At 45.5% G+C, this 23,076-nt stretch overlaps 2 protein-coding genes across 4 annotated transcripts; both read left to right on the top strand.

The window, feature by feature from the left end:
• The first annotated feature begins 164 nt into the window (after positions 1 to 164).
• Positions 165 to 13,635, top strand: rabep1 (rabaptin, RAB GTPase binding effector protein 1). 2 transcript variants are annotated; one of them, XM_037467238.2, is made up of 19 exons: positions 165 to 321; positions 3,028 to 3,156; positions 3,244 to 3,447; positions 3,553 to 3,713; positions 3,830 to 3,949; positions 4,100 to 4,235; positions 4,674 to 4,852; positions 5,019 to 5,126; positions 5,449 to 5,907; positions 6,115 to 6,219; positions 6,333 to 6,449; positions 6,747 to 6,845; positions 7,802 to 7,942; positions 9,278 to 9,467; positions 9,723 to 9,734; positions 10,186 to 10,241; positions 10,606 to 10,704; positions 10,920 to 11,036; positions 11,127 to 13,635. In XM_037467238.2, the coding sequence occupies exons 1-19, from the start codon at positions 276 to 278 to the stop codon at positions 11,226 to 11,228; spliced, it is 2,580 nt and encodes an 859-aa protein (XP_037323135.2). In that variant the 5' UTR covers positions 165 to 275; the 3' UTR covers positions 11,229 to 13,635. The 2 variants fall into 2 exon arrangements, with proteins under 2 accessions (XP_037323135.2, XP_037323136.2); XM_037467239.2 differs by lacking the exon at positions 9,723 to 9,734.
• Positions 13,636 to 14,229: 594 nt separating this feature from the next.
• mpzl1l (myelin protein zero-like 1 like) lies at positions 14,230 to 21,786 on the top strand. 2 transcript variants are annotated; one of them, XM_037468006.2, is made up of 6 exons: positions 14,230 to 14,387; positions 15,777 to 15,958; positions 16,423 to 16,633; positions 17,892 to 18,021; positions 19,420 to 19,525; positions 20,466 to 21,786. In XM_037468006.2, the coding sequence occupies exons 1-6, from the start codon at positions 14,315 to 14,317 to the stop codon at positions 20,559 to 20,561; spliced, it is 798 nt and encodes a 265-aa protein (XP_037323903.1). In that variant the 5' UTR covers positions 14,230 to 14,314; the 3' UTR covers positions 20,562 to 21,786. The 2 variants fall into 2 exon arrangements, with proteins under 2 accessions (XP_037323903.1, XP_037323900.1); XM_037468003.2 differs by lacking the exon at positions 20,466 to 21,786 and having other exon boundaries at positions 19,420 to 20,429.
• The last annotated feature ends 1,290 nt before the right edge of the window (positions 21,787 to 23,076 follow it).

The following is a 23,076-nucleotide window of genomic DNA, read 5'->3' as shown; positions in this document are numbered from 1 at the left end:
ACAGCTGCGTAACGTTAGCATTTGAAAATGTTAAACCAAAATGGATGCATTTGTCATGCAATTTGTTCGTTTTTATCGTAAACGTTACAGCTCAAACGAGCGTTTTCCATCCGTGACACGCTCACTTTATTTTGGAGGAGCGCACCGGAACACGCACTCTTCACACACCCTTCGCTAGCTTGACACTAGTTGTGATGTTAGCCTGTTTTCTTGGACACTCCTAGCGCTTATCCCGCTGCCCTGGTAGTTGCCTTAAGGCTCCCCTCAGGAAAACCATGGCCGAGCAGGCCTCGGTACCCCCTCCGACGTCCCAACATGACGGTAAATTGGTTGTGTCCGTCGTTGTGTTGCTGATGTTGTTGACGAGGTGTTGGGAGCTGCGAGCCCAGAAGCCAGCGGCCCTCCCTGGGCATCCTTGTCAACATAGCTCGGTTAGCATCGTCATGGGCGACGTGTCACTGGCTAATATTGAACAATTAACACTACGCAGTTGGCGTATTTACGTGTCGACTTGAATCAATTTGTGGGAAGTTACTGAAGCTTTACTTATATTGCTGAACAGCAGCCAAAAAAGTGCATTAAAATATTTAACCAAGCTAACGTTATCTTTTCCACTACAACTTAGCTGGTTAGCTGTTAGCTAAAGCTAGCCTGACTAATATGCTCTAAAGGTCGGCCTCTGGTAGCCTGGCCTTGTCACTCTTTAATATGGATCACATGGATTATATCGGTACACTACAATGTGCTGTGTTTGACTTGCACACTCAGGGGCTGGACCGTAATACAGGAGGTCGATCCTGCAAGGGGTTTCTCCCTCTGGTTCTCAAACAGGGGTCCGGGGACCCTTTTGGGGTCCTGCAGGAGAATCTATGCAGCTTAGAGGGCTCTTCTATTCTCTTTAATTTTGTTGAGGGCGTCCATTCACTGCCACGATTTGCAGGTGTAGACGTTTTGGTGTCAGCTTATGCAGTGAGCTTAGAAATGTGAGGTGTTTAGATGTTGACTTTCGTCATAGGTTTCACTTTCCACACTTGGTTCTAACAACATATTTTACCATTTGCATAATTTATGATTAAATTAAGTCAGATTCTTTTATCCTGTAGTTTCACTGTTATGGAAACTTCTGAGAACCACCCAATGATGAGATTAACAGGTGGCTCTGATCACTGCTTCAAGCATTAGGAAGCTATTAATAATGCAGTCAATCTGTTTATTAGTTTCAGTGGTTACGAAACATTTCATGTTAAATTCCTCCATTGGATGATTTGATAATGTTTCATTGGTGTGTGATTCAGTGAAGTAATGAGATGACCAGTGTGACACCTGCACTGAAATATCTATGAGGTTATTTGGATGATAAATATATGGAGACAGAGCATGTTGTAATGGTTCTAGCACAATGTAATAAAGGTTATCTAAAGGTTTTTACTTATTGATCTTCAAAGATTGCTTGACTACAAACATTCTGGCTTTGATGGCTTTAATGTTGTGTTTGGTAAGCAGTTATCTTCATTTCACTTGAATCTACGTATATACAGTTCTGTATGCAAAGTAAATCTAAGCAGGAAATAACTAGAAGCTGGTCTTTTTTTTTTTACAGCTGATGAGGCAGTAAGTGTTTATAGCACAGTCTTTTTTTATTGCATGTAATACAACCTGATTGCAGAGGCTGAAGTCGGGTCGCGGTCCTCTGAATGGAACCTGGTTACGTTCACTAATAACCTCCGAAGCCCCTTTACTCTTTAACATAGTTTTTTTCAGGATACTATTTCTTGATGTTTACACATTTGTGTGACTGCTGAAAAGTGAAGTGAGATTAAGCTTCCTCCGTATTTGCATCTTGTGGGAATTTATCGTTGGTTGATGATTACAGACTTTTTTCACCTGGCTCTTCGAGTCTTTCAAAGAAGACTTGCCTTGGATGGGTAATCCTTGTTTTTTAACAACAGAGGCAGTACCTCTGTATTCAGAGTTCATGTTTGCTTAAACGCACTAAGTAGCCCTGTGAATGTGTGCTGATGGAATTTCTGCTTTAGAGTCCGATCAGCTGTCACATGATGGCTGATGTCTGTAAATGTTTCCGTCCGTCTGTGTTTGAGGGCTTCGTCGACTCGCTGGTTTGGAACGACAAAGGAAACAGATGTAAAGCAGAGCTAAGAAAGAAACAACATGAGACGTCAGGACAGTTAGGAAGACTTTTGTTCAGATTACACAGGGTTTGTTTGGGTATAATATTAAGTGAGCTGATACTGTATTGATATTTACCAGTATGGACTCTCCAGAGAATGTGCTTCATTATCATTGAGTTATGATGAATTATTTTTGGGCACATATAAACAATGCATATTACACAACACTAGAGTCTGTTAGAATAATACTACCTTTAATACTATTGAATCGGGAGAGCGATTTCTTTTTAATTTATGTTTTAAAGGATTTCCTTTAATTGGGAAATACCATTTGCTGATCACTTAGATACTTGATTCTTTTGTTTTTCATCTGTAACTGTATCCTTAGACTTGATTTGGTTTTCCTCTCATGCCTCCACAGAGAAGGAGAAAAACAATTCAATGGGGGCCATATTTCCAAAGGATGTATTTTTGCTGTCATTAATCATGATTCCTTATTTACTTAAACTTCTCAGAACTTCTGCATGTTTATTCTTCATTCAGCGTGGAGGCAAACGTTTTCTTTTATGAATAAAAGATAAGAACGGATGTATCATCCGCCCAAAGAAAATATTCAAACAATCACTCCTTGGATGAAGGAGGAGTCATTTTAATCAAATAAAAAAATGATGATGACTCTTAATTATTATTTAAATAATCAAAGAATTATTTTATATAATACATATATATAATACATTTTATAATTTTTATATATAGAAAATATATAAAATCTTAAATCTTCAAATTATTACAAAGATATTATAAAAAGGTTGTGATTTTATATTTACACAATCGCCAGATGATTAATTACTGCCCTGTGCGTGTTTCTATTTCATAATTGTCCTTCTCCATCACCCAGAGGTGCTCCAGCAGCGAGTGGCCGCTCTGGAGCAGGAGAGGGCCGAGTTCATCAAACTCAAGCAGCAGCTGGAGGCCGAGTTCAACCAGAAGCGAGCCAAGTTCAAGGAGCTCTACATGTCCAAGGAAGGTGAGCGTTCCGTCCCTGTGCACCTACACGCTGCAGCTCTCCCCTGCGTCCCGGCCTCCGATCGTCCGTGTCGTCTTCCACCCACAGAGGAGCTGAAGAGGCAGAACGTGGTGCTGGAGGGCGCCCAGGTGGAGCTGAGCTCCGTCCTGGACCAGCTGTCTCATGCCCGGAGCGAGATGGAGACCATCAAGACGGTCGCCACCTTGTCGGAAAACACCAAGCAGGAAGCCATCGACCAGGTCCGCGGCCAGTGGCAGGAGGAGGTGGCCTCGCTGCAGGCCATCATGAAAGGTGAAACCCAGCTGGGAAACAACAACGAAGAAGAAGTGTGTGGAGAACGAGGATCGGAAACATGAAGTGAACCGTGATTTCATCCCACGCTTCCCTCCGATCCAGAAACCGTGAGCGAGTACGAGGTCCAGTTCCACCAGCGCCTGGAGCAGGAGCGAGCCCAGTGGAACCAGTACAGGGAGGCAGTGGAGAGGGAACTGGGCGAGCTGAGGCGCCGTCTCACCGAGGGCCAGGAGGAGGAGAACCTGGAGGACGCCATGAAAAAAGTAGGCGTTGCTGTACAAGGGATTATAATTTGTTCAGTCTTAGTAGCTGCTCATGTGTTTTAACGATGTGTGTGTGTGTGTGTGTGTGTGTGTGTGTGTGTGTGTGTGTTTTAAAGGCACAGGAGGATGCGGAGAAGCTGCGTTCGGTGGTGATGCCCATGGAGCACGAGATTGCGGCGCTGAAAGCCAGGCTGACGACGGCCGAGGACCGCGTGAGGGAGCTGGAGGCCTCCAAGGCGAGTCCGCGGCGGGTCACGCCTCCCTATTGGCTGCCAAGCTCACGGTCATGTGACACGTGGGGGGGGGGCCGGAGCCACAGAGGATTGCAGATGGAGAGGTTTCTCACTTCTAAGCATTTCTTCCTCTCGTCCCGCTCTCTGTTGCAGGTGAAGGAGCTCAATCACGTCCTGGAGGCTGAGAAGTCGTGTCGTACGGACCTGGAGATGTACGTCGCCGTGCTGAACACCCAGAAGTCCGTCCTGCAGGAGGACGCAGAGAAACTACGGAAGGAGCTCCACGAGGGTACTTAATAATACATTTTATTTACAACGCACTCTTCCTCAGCAGAGATGGTCCAGAGTCCAGAGACCGCCTCCTGCAGGAGGTCAGGGAGACTGTTCCACTTGTGTGCCGAGCAAAAGTAGAGAGAGATTCTATAAAATCCTATAATTCCTAAATCTAAACCATCATCATCATTTGCCTCTCAAATGCAAAATGAAACTAGTTGCTAATGCTCCTTGTGACCAGTTATGTGTAAATCGTCATTATGTTATTGGATCATGTTGCGTATGATTTGAACATAACTTGATTTTACTGTTACTGTGTAAAGGTACTGTGATGAACGCTTAACTGGTCTTGAACCAGTCCCCGTAAAGAAGTTCTTAAATACTCCTAATATTTTGACCTAATGCTATGGCTGCTTATGCCTGAAGATACAACAACCTTGACCTCTGACCTCAGTGTGCCACAAGCTGGAGCTGGAGCGGCAGCAGCACAACCAGCTGAAGCACACGTGGCGGAGGGCCAACGACCAGTTCCTCGAGTCCCAGCGGCTCCTCATGAGGGACATGCAGCGGATAGAGAACGTGCTGTCCTCAGAGCAGCTCCGCCAGGTGGAGGAGATGAAGAGGAAAGACCAGGTACACACGGGGAAAACATTACTACTTAAATTAATACCATTACATTACACCATACATTATTACTACGGGTGGAATTTATGTCTTTTATGGTGCTGTATTTATTTTATAAATGGAACAACTTTGCGAAAACCTTTTTTTCAATGTATTTTTATCATCTCCATCCAAGGAGGACGACGAGAAGGAGCGGCTGATCCAAGTGAAGGAGCTGCAGGAGGAGGAGGGAGACCACACGGAGCCCCTGGAGGACTCGTTGGTGGGGCTGAGCGTGGAGGAGGTACGAGCGTAATGCGAGAGCCGTTATCGCCTCTTAGTCGCCCCTCTGAGTAACGTGAGCTTCATGGCGGCTCTTAGTCCTCGTTGTCTAGCTGACAGCTGCAGAACGGAGAGGATGAGATGTGTGCTTTGTGGGGGGGGGAAAATACACCATAAACATGAGGATATTTTCATTTCTAAAACTGCTCCTTGTTTTGTAACGGTTCACAAAAAGCTTAAAGAGGAAAACACCTCCAGCATTAAAGCTTCTTGTTGATGTTTTGGACGTATTTGTCCTTATTCACATATTTCTGAGGCCGCTCTTTCCGCTCTTTCTCTCGCAGCCTCACGGCGACCACAGCGGCCACGGCTCCATGCACTCCCTGGACACCGACGTGGTGGCGGGCGCCGACCCCTACAAGGACAACCTGCGCCGGGTCCAGTCCACCGACAGCCTCGGCTCCTCGCTCTCCGTCCAGCAGGGCCTCGGCGGCCACAACCACAAGGCCAAGTCGGCCGGGAACCTCGACGAGTCCGACTTCGGGCCCCTGGTGGGGGCCGACTGCGGCGCCGCGGCGGACGCCGGCTTCGGCGAGACCTCGTCCGTCGGCTCCATCAAGCTGACGGCGAGCCACTTCCTGCTGACGAAGGACCAGGAGAAGGCCATCAAGGCCATGACGCCCGAGCAGGAGGAGACGGCGTCGCTGCTGTCCAGCATCTCCCACGGCGCCGACACCGCCTTCCTGCCGCCGGGGGGCTACCGGCTCGTCAGCGACAGCGAGTGGAACCTCCTGCAGCAAGAGGTACGCCGCTGGGCTCTGATGTTTAGTTCAGAACATTGAGCAGAGTGAGTGAGTTCTAGGCGGTTACTTCATTGTAATCCTTGACAGCTGCAGGTGATTCATGGCGTTTGTTTGAGTCTAATTTGCTACGTTCTTCAGAAAGTCCGCTACCGTAACCGTGGTAACCAATGGGTCAACATAATAAGTGCTTCGTGGCCTCGTCACCAGGTGAAAAACGCCGGCAGGAAGCTGGGCCGGCGGTGCGACATGTGCTCCAACTACGAGAAGCAGCTGCAGGCCATCCAGGGACAAGAGGCCGAGACGCGCGATCAGGTCCGTGTGCGGCGTGTTGCGGGTTTTTTTGGCGCCTGCGAAGATGTTTGGCGGGAAGAGAGTTTGTTGTTGTCGTGCACGTGCTCATTGGAGGGAGTGTCCGTCTGTGGCAGGTGAAGAAACTGCAGGTGATGCTCCGCCAGGCCAACGATCAGCTGGAGAGGACGATGACGGAGAAACAGAATCTGGAGGATTCGATCAATGCCGGAAACGAAGAAACGGCCGCCAAGGTTTGTGAATGTTTTAATGACTTTGTGTCGTTCCCTTCAGATATCTGGTTAGGTGCTTCGTGTGGGAGCCACAGTGTGGACTTGAGGGTACAGAATAATGGCCAGATTTTAAGATCAGTGTCTCCTGAACCCTGCAGGAATGTCTTTAGTTCCCACCTTTCCATTTGTTTACATGGCCACCATTTTAATTTGCTAAATGAGCTGATAGCGGTTTCGGTTCCATCCAAATGAAGAAAAGGGAGCTTTTTGTACTGCAAGTTCTGCCGTGAAGAACTTGTCTTCTCTCCTGTGTCGTAGGTGTCCTCCCTCATGCAGAGAGTCCAGGAGTCCGAGATGCTGCTCAGCACTCTGCAGCAGGCTTTTTGTGAAGCAAAGAGGAACACGCAGCAGCAGATGGTGAGCAGCGCCTCGTTGGATGTGGAGTCACTTCCTGCGTGACTTTACGCCCCTCAAATACACCCATCGGTTTCTTTAGTTCTGACCGCCGGCGCTCACACGCAGCCACAAGTGAATTTGAGCCTGTTGGGGTTTTTATTTATTTATATTGCTGCACCTCGGTGGCTGTGATGTCACAGTTCCTCACTTCCCAGAGTATCTGCTGGCATGTTTAAAGTAAAATGGCTGTTTAAAAATGTCCAAATGTTTGTCATCGTCCACGACTGAAATGCACAAATGTAATACAGATTTATAACTGCAAAGGTTTGGATGCATTCTCTCAGTTCTCGTCCAAACCACGGAAACATAAATAAAATAACAAAGAGAAATTTAATTTTGGAGATGAGAAATTAAATGTTTCCACAGTTAGTAGAGTCTAATTAAAGAGGGCAATGAAGATTAAATAAGATGACAGTAGGATTAAATAAAGATTTAGATAAATTTTAGGTTCAAAGGAGAGTAATTGTTGCTCTTTGGCTACAGGATGTTCTACTTTGGATCACGTCTAATAATGTCTCCTCCTCTACAACAGACAAATATAACGGTGAGAAAAGCCGTATGAATTTGTTCTTCTCAGATCCTCGTGAGAGAATAAAAGGGGGAAGTCAGTGAGACAGAAACACGTTGAGTCACACTCCAGCTGCGAGCGGAATCACGGGACACGCATCGTCAGAATGAAGAGACGTTCCAACGCACGCTGTTTTCACCTAAAGAAATACGCGTCTCGACACCATCGTCAATTCTGCGCAATGTTAAACCGAGCGGAGTGATGTCGCTGCAGGGAGGGCCGGAGACTCACTTCACCAGTGACCCCTAATAACCGCTGACCAAATAACAAAGGAAAGAAGAAGAAGAAGAAGGGAGGGGGGACAAGCTGACACGAGTCGGAGGACTGATTGGTTTGGTCTTGGTTGCAGGTGGTGCTGGTGAAGTCGAGGGAGCAGGTGGCGGACGAGCTGAGCCGCCTCCAGAGGGACAACGAGAGCCTGCAGGGGAAGCACCGGCTGCACGAGGAGCTGCAGCAGCAGGAGGGCTTCCACATGCCCGACACCGTGCAGGTGGGCGGAGCTCACCGTTAGCACCGTTAGCACCGTTAGCATATGGCCGTTCCGATGAGGATCCAAAACGGTACCATGTCGTATTCTTTTGATTAAATGATTCCAGATTATCCCATTTTTATGTTTTAAGTTTCCCAAAACAATGACTTGCTGTCAGCATCTCTAATGTGCATCTATTTAATAATTTAATAACTGTTGGCGTTTAGCCTTTCACAAACAACATTTTCCCTGCACACGCTGCTGTTCACCAGGACGTCACGCAGCGATGCAACAGCACCATTAACTATTTATGCCACAACAACACCATTATAGTAGACGGTATTGTGTATCCAGACTCCCAGGAGATCGTCACAAGCAGCCAGACGCCAGAATTACAACGTATTATTTTCTAAAAGCTAAAAGCTTAAATGAACTTGAAAGATTTGCTGAAAGTACAGAAATGGGAGAAGCTGAGATGAATTTCAAATTATTTGCTGAAAATACACAAATGACAAAAGCTGAGTATTTTTTGTAGTTTTATTAGTAGTATTGGTTGAAGTTGTAATTGTACTACTAGCACTACGTTTTGAAGGCAGTAAGTAGTATTATGACTGCTCACTGCTGCTGGTAGTTATAATAGTATTTGAAGTCATTTTAGTATTAATGGCGGTTAAAATACTAGTAGTAGTGTTAGTAATGGTTGTAGAGGTATCAGCTGTAGATGTAGTACTAGTAACATTAGTTGAAGTAGTATTTGAGTATTTCAACAAAACTGCTTATTTCTGTGCTTAATGGTTAAAGTACAGATAATCATCAGGCTTTTTCGAGAGACATTTGGAACGTTGTTGAACAAAGGATTTTGTTTGAGTATATTCTGTCTTTTAGGTTGGTGATGTCATAAATATGACGACACGTATTGGATGCTGCATCCTCAAACCTCTATAGAAGTACAATAAATAAAAGTATATTAATATATTGTATTTGATTTATTCGCACATAAACGAGAACTATGTGTTCTAAATTTGAATTCTTTGATGTGTAAGTTGACCTTGTTTGGTCTCTTAAGTGTAACATTAAGGGCAAAAACAATTTGTTATTTTCTGTTTAAATGTTGTTTAATGAGATGATGTCATTTAGATCAGAGAAGATGTTGCCTCATCTATTCAGTTATTGTCCAGCACAATTGTAGCATAAAGTAGTACAAATATTACAAATAGTTAAAGATCGTCAATCATTTGCAGAACTAAAAGTAAACTCCTCCCATATTAATGTCCTTTTATCTTAACTAATAAGTAATAAGTCCACCTGACAATGACGCCCCCCCCCCATACGTAATGTGCTGTGACTGTTCTGCAGGAGCTGCATGTTCTGGTGCTGCGGCTGCGCGACGGCCTGGTGGCGCTGCGGACCTCCGCCGACCACATGGAGGAGAAGCTGAAGGCGGAGATTCTGTTCCTGAAGGAGCAGAACCAGGCGGAGCAGTGCCTGAAGGAGAACCTGGAGGAGACCCTGCAGCTGGAGATCGAGGGCTGCAAGGAGGAGATAGGTGAGACTCCCTCGGTTCCTCCGTTTACCCGTCGCTACAGAGCTCGTTTTTTTTTTTTTTTTTTTTTTTTTTTTTTTTTTTAAGTGAACTGACCAACACAATTAAAGGATTCACCCAAACAACTAAAATCATGTTTTACAGGTTTTCTTCTTTCTTTTCATGAGGTTTGCTTCTAACTTTTATCTGAACATACATGCACGTATTTATATAAACGTTTCTGCTTTTGTTTCTCCTCCGTTGGTCACTTTCATTCAGACATCTTGGAAGGTACGACACACACTTTGAACGTGTGTGTGTGTGTGTGTGTGTGTGTGTGTCAATAGAAAAGCTGTCAGGCTGATAAATAACAGTGAGTCTGCACCATAAAGCGTGTGTGAAGCGGCCTACGTGTGCTCAGAGGGACGAACCCCCCGCTGTGTCCACAGTGTTTGTGCGTCCTGTCGAGCAGTAACTGTGTTGCCGTCGGTAACGTGCGCTCGCAGCCTTTAACCTTTTTACAAATACGCATCGTTGTTTCCCCCCCCCCCCCCCCCCCCCCGAGAGCTCGCCTCGCCCGGCTTTCAGAGCAACGACGCCTGCTCGCTGATGTTTCCTATAATCCGTCCCCCTCGGGACCACGAAACGCCTGCAGGGAGAAACCGGAGAGCCGAATCGAGCGTCCTGACGGTGTCTCTCTCTCCCTCTCCCCCCCCCCCCCCTCTCTCTCCCTCTCCCACAGCGTCTTTCTCCAGTCTGAAGACGGAGCTGGAGCGGGTGAAGGCGGAGAAGGAAAAGGTACTTCGTAGCTCTCAGAGTCTAATGGCCTCCACTCGCCTCCTCTCTCCTCGTGTGGTTATGCTGATGAGGAAATATTGCACTACCGCTGTCTTATTTATTAATAATGGGCTTCTGTGTGTTTCATTAAACATGTTTTTAAAGATATTGACGGTTTCTCTTGAACGCTGGCATTAATTTATTAGGCTCCATGTTGGTGATGGCGAAGGAGTGTTTCTCTGTGGCTTTAATTTTATCCATAATAAAGGTTTTTGGGGCGGGAAACAACGGATCATTAAATTACAATTTTGTCTAATAAATTAAGAAAATCCTCAACACCGAAATAATCATCATCCTCGTCATCTCACGCCCGATGTCCACCTAGATGCAGAGCGTCCTGACGGAGAAGACCGAGACGCTGGAGAGCCTTCAGGGCCTGAGGATCAGTCTGGAGCGCCAGCTGAGAGAGCTCGCCTCCACCAAGGTCAGTGACCCCCCCCCCCCCCCCCCCCCACTCCACCTCCCGCCCACCTTTTACACGTGAGGACGGCTGCTGCAACGTGTGTGTGTGTGTGTGTGTGTGTGTGTGTGTGTGTGTGTGTGTGTGTGTGTGTGTGTGTGTGTGTGTGTGTGTGTGTGTGTGTGTGTGTGTGTGTGTGTGTGTGTGTGTGTGTGTGTGTGTGTGTGCTCCCCCTGCAGAGTGCGCTGGAGACTCAGGCCTTGGAGGAGAAAGACAAGGCTCAGCGGCTGCAGACGGAGCTGGACGTCAGCGAGCAGGTTCAGAAGGACTTTGTCAAACTCTCTCAGACCCTTCAGGTAAGAGCGAGTTGTCTTATTGGCTCCATCTAACCCGTCCGCGTGCGTCTTGTGTCGTCGCTGAATGAATCAGAGCGCATGCGTGTGCAGGTGCAGCTGGAGCGGATTCGACAGGCCGAGTCGTTGGATCGAATCAAAGTCATCCTCAATGACACCAACCTGACGGACATCAACCAGCTCCCGGATACATGATTCCACCGAGCGGCCCTCCTTCCTTCTCTCATCACTGGTCCCAATAACATTATTGATCCTCCTCCTCCTCCCCGATACCCAAGACGGAGGAAGAGTCTGAAAAGACGAGGCCTTCTTTGTGCCCTTGAAGAGTTTTTGAAAGCCGCCGTGGAAAGAATAATGAAGAAGAACACTACTTTAAAAAAAAAAGAAAAGAAAATGTAAATAACTAAAGGAGGGAGTCGCCCCGTGTCTCGTTTCTACTGTAGATAATCGACTGTCTGTATTAGCTCAACCAAAAAAAAAAAAAAATGAAAGGGTTGTGGTCTTCTAAAGCACTTTCCCTCTGCAGCTTCTCTGTCCAGGTAAACATAGAGAACCACTGGATGCATAACTCGATGGCCTCCTCCTCCTCCTTCTGTCACCTCTCCTGTGACTTTGTTCTCGTCACGATGAAGGAGATTCGTAGGAAAAAATAACCACTCACACATCCCTTAACACAGATAAAAATACAAATTGAGCAATACTCTCCGTATCTTAAACATCTTCCACTGTATCTTTGCTCTGTTCTTAATGTCAGTTATTTTATTTTAGGTTTTAAGCTGCAGAAATAGTGAAGAAACATTCATGTGTTGTTGCTAAGTTTTATTTTCAGCCATGTTTCTTGATTGTTAAAGGTGTTGTTTGTATGAGGTACTTCTACACAGTCGGTGTATTTTACTACAGTAGATGGTCTTTGGGATTATTTTAGACGCCTCAAAGAATCCGCGTCAGTATTTTCTCTCGCTGTGTTGAAACGGCTGGTGTTTCCTGTGAGGTAAAAGGACCTTTTTATGAAGATATCCGCTTCAGTTCATTGTTAGAGACTCTGACAACAAGGTAATGAGGGGTGTAGCAGTTCCAAATAATGCTTGTGTGGTTTCTACTGTAGTAATACACGCCTAAGGAAGTGTCATCAAAACATTAACACGGTCTCGTTAGCACACAAGTGCATCTGCTAGAGAAGTTTAAATGGACAATAATGGATGTTAATACCAACGCTGATCCTTTTTAATTGATTTATTTTTTAAGTTTCTTCATGTCATTTCAAAGCTCTTTGAGGTTTTTCTACTTATTTTTTTTAGATGCCATCAAAGGAGCTCCGCATCACACCACGTGGACCACAGGTAGTTCTCGTGCCCCAGACGGCTTTATTTAAGGCCACTTTAAAGGAGCAAAAGTTTCCCTGTAAAACTAAGAAACCACCACCACCATTTCATTAATTTGTATCACAGTGTGTTAGAAAGACTTCAATGAAACAGTTCTGGAACTTTACAAAACAAACAATGGGACATTTGACCCAACAACACCACAAATGTTCTGGAGGAAGGCCTTCAATTATCTGACCAAAGGTTCTTTTCAACTGGAAAGAACTTAAAAGAACCAATGCATTAGTTCCCCCCCCCCGACACAATAGATTTTAAAGAAGTGTAGCCTCAAAGTGTGCGGATATCTCTCCTGTCAGTTTGAACTCTTTGATGCTGACACACACACACAAATCCCTATTTAAATGTGTTTTAAAATGCAGATTAGAATAAAACAATTTCCACAGTATGCTTTTTAGAGGAATCATATTCTACTGTTCAAATTATAAAACCATTTCCCAGCAGCCACCAGCTCTCCTCGACTGGAGGAAATGTTGAGTAAGCGGTTGAATTGTTGCTCAAGAATAGTCGTGGAATGACATGGTGGGATGGATCAATGGATCAATGGTTTTACATGAATGAGATAAACATGCAATCAGCAGCTTTGTTTGGGTTAAGGACGTGTCGATCACTGTTGTTTTGGTGCATGATTTGCACATGTCTATAGTGTAGATATGTTGAGTTGATATTTATGAAAGATTCTGGCGATGTGTTGTGGGAGGATGTTGCACTGACAGAATAACTGTTGTTTAAGCTTGTGGTTTTTTGTTGCTTGTATGAATGAAAAACTGACAACTGGGGAACTTAAAAGGAGATTTTTGCGGTCTTATTGCGTCACGGCTTTGGGTGCTTTTCTTTTTATTTGTGACATTAAGGTCCTTGTACCACGGTGACATATTTGACTCGAGGCTCACATGGGCTGAATATGAAGATTCCTGCACCCTCATCAAAGATTTTTTAAAGAAAAACAACGTTGAATCCCAAACATGATCAGAGTCGACGTTGAAAAGGAGACGTTTGGTGTCTGTGTTGGAGTCTGAAGCTCTGAAAGCTCCCAATGTGCATAAATAGAAAGTCACGACAAATGAAACACACTCGCAGCTTTCATAACATGTCCAGTCAACAGTAAAGATGTCCAACATTAAATATATTTATTAATCTGTCTGGTCTTGCATCATAGACCTTAGCACATTTTTTAATTGTTTGTAATAAATCCCAATATTAAACATCTGACTAACAAAGAGCATCATGTGGCTTGTACTTTTTTTCTTTCAATAAATAGTGCACGGTTTGAGTTTTCAGATGCAGCTTCTGTCATTTCATTTTAGGCGTTTTTTTCTCCTTTAACATTTAAATGAGGGTTGGACTGATTCTCATTTCTTGACAAATTAAATGGCTTCCGGTTTAGAAAAAACTCCAGATCCAGATTCCTCTTTCTTAAATTAATTATCCGCTCCAGATAAGCCTGAATAGGACTTGTAATTACTTTGTGGCTTTTACGCCAAAAAAGTGGTTGAAGGTCACTGCTAAATGTATTTGTTGCATTTGTAAAGCTTTTTAATCAGGGGCAAGCATGGTCAGCATGCTGAATGATGAATATGATTAAATGAAAACCATATCTAAGTAGAGCCCACTGAATGTATGTGTTCATCAAAACAAACTTATTTTTTCATTTTGTAAACACTGCATCAAAGTTTGTAATTTTTTTCTAATCAATTGGATTTTTGTTATTCATTTAAAGTGCGTTTTTAAATATCCGCGCAGGCTGTCGTAGCAGCCGTTGACCTGCAGGTGGAAACAGCCGCATTTACAACTGCGCAGCCGCCGCCGCCGCAGCTTCCCACGAAGAAGAAACGACTTGCGGGTTGGACGCAAAAAAAGCAAAAAAAAAGCAGAGGAGCTACTCCTGTTTACAACAACACAATGGAGCCAAAATGGTCAAATATCATCTGCAAGCGTGGTTTATTGACCGGATTTACGCTATGTGTTATTTTAGGTAAGTTCCGGAGCCCTGTTTGGGTTTAATATTAATTTCGAAATGTTTGATTTTGAGCTGTAACAATTTAAGGTGGGACACCAGGTTAGCTAGCTAGCGGTGTTACATCGCATCTCCTGCACTACACCCCTAACCTCTTATTCGCGATCGTGCTAATTAATGTTACCTTTGTTTCACGCCTCGCCCGCTAGCCGGAGACGACGCTTAACGGCACCGAATCGGTGTCGTGGACGTGTGGGCTCAACCCGCCCTCGTACGCACCGCGTTATAACGCCGCGGTTCACCCTTTAGGCGACATTTAAACCCAGAATGAAGCGAGTCGGCGGCGGTTTCCGCTCTCGGTGGTTCCGCTGTGCGGAAGGCTGGTGGCGGGACAACGGCATTAAACAGGGCGGTTAGCCGCTGTGTTCACGGGCGTATTTGGCCGAAAATAAACGCCGCTGGGTGGGTGTGACGTAAGCCGAAGGGGAGATGGGGCTCCCGGCGAGGATTAAAGACGGTCGGAAATCAAAGGCAGATTAAAGTGTCAGATTTGTGAAGGACGGTGTCGTCACTCGAGGGTCTGCTCGGCATCTACGTGTCGCCCCGGCGTCACGCAGCGTGACCGGCCCCACTGACACGTTCAACGGCGACTTTAATGCGTAACACACGGTCTCAGTTGGCTTTAACTAACGTCTCCTTGACTTTGTTCAGCCGGAGCCAACGGACTCCTCACCTCGACGAGCTTAGCGTCATCACGCACCCCCCCCCCCGACCCACATAGTGAAGCCCCCATCGTATAGAAGCATCGACACAGCTCAGGCATTTTGTTTATCACATTTACTTTGCATTGATTGGACAGCGAGAACGATTTTCTTTTTTTCTAAATCCGTTCTCCTGGCTGTCAATCAAAGCAGCGCCAGAACCATCTGTTCCAGCTCGTAAGCAGCCCGACTTGCATAATGATTGACATGCTTTGCGATCAGCACGCTGTGGATTTAGCTCCACGTCTGAGGCTCGATCTGGTGATTCCTGGGGGGGGCTGGGGGGGACTGGTTGGATGCAGCAGATCAACACACAAATCTAAATGTTCTAAAAGTTTGGAGAAGTGACTTTGATTCTCAGAATAATAACGTCATCTGACCCGTCACTTCCTTCCCTTTTAACACCGTCGATCCATCCCCATGAAGAGCTGACAGAAGAGCTTCTGCAGCCTGCACAGGGGTGGGGGGGGGGGGGTTGTTGCTGAGCAGACTAAACGCAGAAGACCGGAACTATCTGTATTCCTGTCTTATTTACATCACAGTGTATTCCATCCTTTGTGTGAGGGAATGGGAAGGTTAACCTCCTTTAACTGAGCCCCCCCCTCCTCGCAGGAAGCTTATTTCCATCACCTCCATTCCCCAACAGGCACTAGCCCTTCGCGGGCGATCGACATCTACGCCGATCCCGAGGTGATGATTCAGAACGGCACCCGGGGGATCCTCCGGTGCACCTTCAAGTCCAGCGAGGTGGTCAGCAGGAAAACCTCTACGACCTGGAGCTTCCAGTCCAGTCAGCCGGACAACGAGTTCTCCAAAGCGCCGAACACGGTGAGGCCCTTTGATCAGTTTGAATCTACAGCAGCTCAGTTTGATTTTTTACTTCCAAATCCACGGCAGATGTTTATTTTATTTGCCTGTTGTTCTCCTGCTGCTCGGCGTGATCTCCGTGAAGCAGTTTGTGTTGGTCAGAAGGTTGGTGACGCTTGTGATTGGGACGCCTGAGCGAGTGTAACTGGCAGCTCTTATGGTTCTGATTCTTTTTGGGTGTCTTATCGATCGTAGACGCGACGAGGCCAAATATGTGCTGTGGAAACACAGACGATTAACGGTTAACAGCAGCACGGTTCGATAATCAATGGATCAATAGATTAACCCTAACCCACGTCAGATTGTTAGCAATCATTTAAGTGTAATGACTTTGAACCTTCTGGATTTGGATCAAACGGTGATAAAGTGTGTCGACTACGTACGATGTATAAAAGCATCCTTTATTTTTTCCACCCCCTCTGTAGATTTTCCACTTCTTGGACGGCGAAGGCTTCCCCGGACACGCCGACTTCAAAGACCGCGTGCAGTTTGTCGGGGACATCAACAAGAGGGACATGTCCATAGAGCTGAACCCGGCGCAGTTCAGCGACAACGGGACCTTCTTCTGCGACGTGAAGAACCCCCCCGACGTGACGGGCACGGCGGCGCGGACGGAGCTCCGGGTGGTTGTCAAAGGTCGGCGCTCCTCGAATACCAGTCGAATGAAAGCTTCAGCGTTCAGGATCTCGGTCGAGGTGCAAGCGGGACGTGTCCTTCACGCCGTTATGAGGCCTTAAGTCATAGAAACCGAGATTAGTTTCTGTGGTTCATATCACAAAAATGTTAGCGTAAGCACACCTTTACATCTCCAGCATGTGGCGATAAGGAGGATTTTATTCCTTCAGTTTGAGGCTGTGATGTGGTTTTTCAATCCCACTGCTGTGCTTTGAGCTTCAGAGGGTTCAAAGTAAAGGACGTCTATGAGAATCTATTTTACCTCCAGGCAGCAACACTTGAAGATCGTGATTGCACAAGACGTCCTGTCTGAGACGAGGCCTTTTCTCCTTGATTAACTAACATGTTTAAGTTCAGTCTGGTATTAAGTTGAATGGATTATTTTTCTTAAATCTCCCTTTAGTCTGCTGTAAACCTAAATCATCATGTGTGTAAAAGCCAAATGCTGAAATGCTCCCCCAGACGCTGCAGCCTCGTGGAAGCCTACGCGCAGCTTTCCATCGAGTCGGCAGAGTTCACGCATCCAAAGCCCATAAAACCGGTTCTGAAGGAAACGCTGATGTTTGCAGGAGAACATCTGAGATCCGTGTGGATGTGAAACGCAGCGCGTGAGCGGCGGCGGCGGCCTCTGCGTCTTCTTTGCAATAGAAGCTTTTAGAGTGAAACGAGAGCCGCAGGATTTTAACGTCCAGTTCTGTGAGAAGTGATGGTGGAAAATGTCATTTATTTTCCATCAACTCATTTGAAATGAGCTCTTCTCCTCCTCCTCAGTCTGCTGACGGTCAGAACTCGTCTCCAGCAGGTGTCTGCGCTCCTCTTTGCGTGTGATGGCATGTTGTCTGTGCGCCCCCCCCCCTCGCCCCATCCCAGGTGCTCTCTGTTTGTTACCTGTGGAGCAGACGATGAATAGATGACGGAACATGTTTAACCACAAGTTTTCCTTTATTTCTGTCAAACACACGGATGTTGTACAGTGACACAACTTTATTTACAGGACGGGACCGGTTTTAAGTGCTGAGGTCTCTTCTCATCCACACCAGTGACGCATAATAATGGGTTCATAAGAGACATTTCCTGACTTTAAGTTATTAAACGCACAGCGTTGGGATAAAACTCCCTTTAAATGTAACCGTTGATCATTACATTTGATTCGTAATAGCGGCGCTCTTCGACTTTCTTGATGGCGTCTGATGGCGCCGCTTGTTTCTCTCTCCTCCAGAATCGCTCCCTCAGAGCAACACGGCCATCATCGCGGGGGCGGTGAGCGGCGCTCTGCTGCTGCTCGTCCTCGTCGCCGTGGTCGCCTGCGTCGTCATGAGGATGCACTACAGCCGCCACGAGTACGAAGGGTGAGTGCGCCGCTCGTCACGGACGGGGTCACATGACCCGTGACCTTTCCCCCCGGTGAGCGTTTCACACTCAGGATGAATTGTTGAAATGTGATTTTTTTCTTGTGAAGGGATCGTTTCTTTTATGCTCTCAAAAGTAAATAATTTACCCTTTTGTAAAGCTAACAAAGGCCATTTCTCTACTTACAACTAAGTGGTAGTATGTTATAACTCATTATTATAAAATTATTAATATATAATAAGTTTAGATCATAACATTACGACTGAAACTATAAACAGATCATGTTTCATCAAATGAATATAAAAGGATAATTCAAAATAGATCAGACTTCATGGAAAGAATAAATACAGATGATTATGTAATGTAAAAACAATAAGAATATTGAGCTTGTGGAGACGGAATCGTTGTTTCTGGCCTTCGTCGTCGTCTTCTTCTTCCTCTTCTTCTTCGGGAATGACCTGACGTTGGTACGAAGCATAAAAGCAGCTTCTGGTGGTCGCCGGTCTGCGTCGCATGCTGCACAAACACCAACGCGTCCAACTGCACACCTGCAACTAATAACGGATCCAAAGAAGTTCTGCTGGCTGCTGTGAAGCTCTGGTCTTTTGGGCTCACTGGTGCCGGTCACGTTTCCTCCATGTGTCTTTGTCAACGTGCTTCACTTTCCATTAACGTCACTGATGGGCTCGTCTTCCTGTCCGTCAGCATGTGGTCCACTTATTGATCGTCCTTCGTCTCTTTCCACTAACGGCAAACTCACCCCCGTCGTCTTCTTCGTGTGCTTCGTCGTTTTGGCCTCTTACTGGACAAACACTTGCATGCATTTTATTCATCAACCAGTGAGAAATATTTCGATTCCAATAACACAGAAATATCTCCCGTATTTATAAAGTACAACTGAATACATGAATACATTTTAAAAGTTCACTGAAAGAATGAAGTAAATGTATTTATTTATATGTATAAAACATTAGAAATGGAACCTGATCGGGCAGGTTCCATTTGGCCTGATGTGTCAATCTTCTTTACCACAAAGCCATGTTTAATTAGAGCTTAACATCAAATTCCAGTTAATTCAGGAGTTAACATTGAACTTGAAGGCAAAGTGAAGAATTGATCGACGTTTGAGATGAATCAATGAATCCGTAGTTCTGTTAAATGTGTAAAAGCAGTGGAAGGTGCTTGTTCAATTTTCAACACCTTTAAGTCGACCCCCCCCCCCCCCCCCCCCACCTGCCAAACCTGTGGACTCCTCATGCTCATCGCTCATTGTTTATTTTTGTCTTGTGTCCCATTTGTTTGTTTGTTTGCTTTTTTGTCTCCACTTGACCGTGCACCAATGATTGCCCGGTGTGGAAAATCGTGGTTTGCCCCCCCCCCTCCACACCTAATAATAGATGTTCGTCCTTGGAGAGCGCGAGCTCTCAGGCTCCGAAGCCACGAAAGAAGGCGGAGCCCAGCCTGGAGGTGTCCAGGTCCACCGGCCCCTCGGGTCCACTGCAGGTAGGAGCTGGGGGGCAGAAAGGAATCCGCTGGTGGCCCCCATGTCACTGGGAATGTGTTGATCTTCATCCACGCTTTAGATCAGTCGACCGTGTCTTAATATTCATTTAATGTCCTCGAGATCAAACGTGTCCAACAGCAGGACGAGTAGTGAGTTATGAGAGTATTAAAAGTCATCAGGACCAACGACACGCGGCTTTAAAAGCGGGTCAAGTGACCCGTCTAAATAAAGAGAGGTTTCACACTTTCATTTGAGTTGACTTGCACGGTGCATTCAAGCTACTCCGTAAAAATGACTTGAGTAAAAAAATTTTTTTTAAAATGGAGTAATGGTGTGTTCAAATGCAATCTTGGAAAATGTAGTTTATGTTGAGAAACTTGTTTCCAGTTAAAAAGTATATTAATATATATATATATATAATTTTCAACATCACTAGCTCCTTGCATTTAATAATCTAATCATTAAACAATAAATAATGGTCCATGTGGATCCTCCAGTCCTGCAGAGACTGGTCAGACAGGTCAAAGAGCGTCAAGGCGACAGAGAGCATGCTGGGAAACCACAGCCGTCTTACCTTACAGGTTGTCCTTTAAGTTTACGCCTCGCTTCATTTTACCTCCTAGATAATACTAATACTAATAATGTTCATCTGCAGTACGCCGCATGTCTTCATCAGACATACATCTTCAATAAAGGAATTGAAGACAATAAATAACATTTAAAACTACTCATGCCTATTAACCAAAGCAAATGAGTATTTACTTATTTTCTGTTTTGAATCGTGTGTTTCCTACAAAAATCCACTTTGGGAGCGAGTTGAGTGAAACAAGAAGGTCTTTTATTATGCAAAAAAGAACATGATGGAATAAAAACGGATGAAAGGTCTTTGGTGGTTGTACTAACTGGTGTGCCCCCCCCCCCCCCCCCCCCGTGTCTCAGGGCCCGGTGATCTACGCCCAGTTGGACCACTCCGGCAGCAAGCACTCGTTCCACAAGATGGAGCCGGTGGTCTACGCCGACATCCGTAAGAACTGAAGAGGAACCGGGGACCAAAAACCAAACAAAAAAACACTCTTAATATAAACGCAGTAAAGTATCAGACCTCTAACAGCTGCTCGGGGGGGGGGGGGGGACATTTCAACAGGGACAAAACACGGTGCCGTTTCTCTTTCCATTCATCGTCTCGTCCTCTTTAAAGCATGATGCCGTCGATGTCTCAACGTGCTTTTATTGTGAAGGCAAAGAGGAAAAAAAAAAAACCGCAAAGAAAACCTAAACTCTCCGCCTTTACTTGCTTTCCTAGATGTACAGATGATGGTTCTATTTCTCTCCGTGGAGGTTTGTGCTAACTAACGGTTCTGCGGGCTGTTGCACCAGCTGGAGTTTGATTTCAAAGTAAACCACTCGTAATATAAGTGGAACAAAAACACCCTATTTCACCGTGATTTTTAGATATTAAACGAAAGGAAACTGTTGTGTGCGCCTTAAACAAAGTCAGTTTTATTTCTCTTCTAATAATGTTTAAACCGGCTGTAGGCAGAATACATTAGTAACGCTTTGGCTTTAATTCACCCTTTTTCAGGTGTGTTCTGTAGCGCTACAGGCTACATTAGCCGCTACTAGCTTTAGCACCACTTGAATCTCCTCTCAAACGGTTGCTGGCCCGCCGCTGCATTGTGGGTAACGTAGGCACGGAAGGGGGGGGGGCTAAATGTACCTCGTAAAAGCGTTACCCTCGGCCTCCCAAGTTCTCCTCCAACGTCCCGTGAAAGAACCGCCCGTCATGTCTTTGGATCAATACGAGAACCGGTGCAACAGGCTGCCGCGGCCACGCCCCCCATCCACCACTGACCACGCCCCTCCCCGCCGCTGACCACGCCCCCCCCCCGCCGCTGATTGTCTTGTTGTGCCTCCGGGACTTTGCATGCGGTCCCAGCGGCGTCGGGCCCGCGAGAGCTCGCTGTGAATGCTTCTGGTTCCTCTGCAGAGTTCTGGCATGTTGATGTGGTGCCGATGTCACTCCCGTTTAGATTTTCACCTCAGTGGAACATCTGCTTCAACCAGGGGTTTTAATTTGTGCTTTTATGTGCAAATTCTTAAACGTTCAACTGAGGTGAAACATCTTCTCTGTAAGCTGGGAGCTCAATGTTTGAACAATACTGATAAACACACTGTTTGCATGTAATTTACTAACATAACAGCCATTATTATGGAAATATCCATCTTTTTTCATCTTTGTATGATTTTAAAGCTTTTTTTTTTTAAAATAATGGGCCAAATATTTAATGTCAACATTAATATTAAACACAGTTCTTTCAGACTTTTTAAGCTTTAAAACGCATTCCAAATGTATGGTTTTTAAGCTTGTTTTGAAGCATTTAAAATAAGTTTCGTGTCCACATTGGCCGGTGTCTGTACATACCCCCCCCCCTGTAAGATATAGTGCTGTTTACTGTAACTCATTCCACGCTCTGGCTGCGGCCGTAGAGACTCTTAGAAAGTCTTATTTCTCTTTTTTGTCTTAATTATTTTTTGTCAGCAAACACTCAAACATGTGCAGTGCCTGCTGGGAGCAACGAGCCGCTGCGTTCAAGGGCGTGAACCTAACTTTCTTTACATTATGCTGCAAAAAGTGCTCCGCACTTGCATACTATAAATGTCCAATATTCAGCGGGTAAAAGCTCCGCTTTGTTCCTCCGAATAGTTGGTTACACACAGAACACAACATCTTCTGCCAAATCCCCCCCCCCCCCCCCCCCCTCCTCTGAACGCAGAGCTCATCGCTTCTCTGGTGCGCTGCGTTCACAACACGTCCGTTACTCAAACCTCTTTGGACCAAATATCATGAGGAATAATCCAGAGTGCAGGAGACCTTTCACTGAATCCTGAATACTGGACCAATGGGAACGTGAGCTGTGCTCTGCAGCTATGAAATCTTCTCCTCCTCATCCTATTTACACACCTTCTCCTGCTGCTCCCTTTGCTCCTTTATCGGGGACGCCTTGCAGTGTTTTAGTGCTGTTTGTAGAAATTGTGATGTAAACTATAAATTATGACAGACTTGTGATCGGGGGGCGGAGCTTAGCACGCTCTGCGTTTTGGCGGGTTTTTGGTCGCGAGGCTCTCGTGACGAGTCTTAACGTGCTTGGTGATCCTCGATGGTAAATAGTTGTGTGTTATTTGAGATTGTTTGTAAATGCTGCACTACGTCTTGCAAATCAAAGACAAACAAATCCCCTGTGATTTTTGTTTTTTGTATTTTTTTGTTCATCTCCGAGTGACCTTGGCCTCTCTCTGTTTAGCATCATTAAAACTGGAATGTTGTACATTTAGTGCCTTTTACATTTCATCAGCTAACTTGAACACCTGCTGACAAAATAGAAACAAAATAAGATTCATTTATTTTCCTTTTATTGTATGTATTTTTTTATACACATAATATCGCCTCTGTATCCACTGTTCAAATTTTATATAAAACTTATTCCTGGCCAATTAAATGTGTTTGTTCTGATTATTATGTTCTCACCACACTTTGATTCAGTCTCCTGAA

Source organism: Pungitius pungitius, chromosome 16 (assembly GCF_949316345.1).
Source record: "Pungitius pungitius chromosome 16, fPunPun2.1, whole genome shotgun sequence".
Taxonomy (NCBI): domain Eukaryota; kingdom Metazoa; phylum Chordata; class Actinopteri; order Perciformes; family Gasterosteidae; genus Pungitius; species Pungitius pungitius.
The sequence above is the reverse complement of the archived record's forward strand: the minus strand, read 5'-3'. Positions and strand labels throughout refer to the sequence as shown.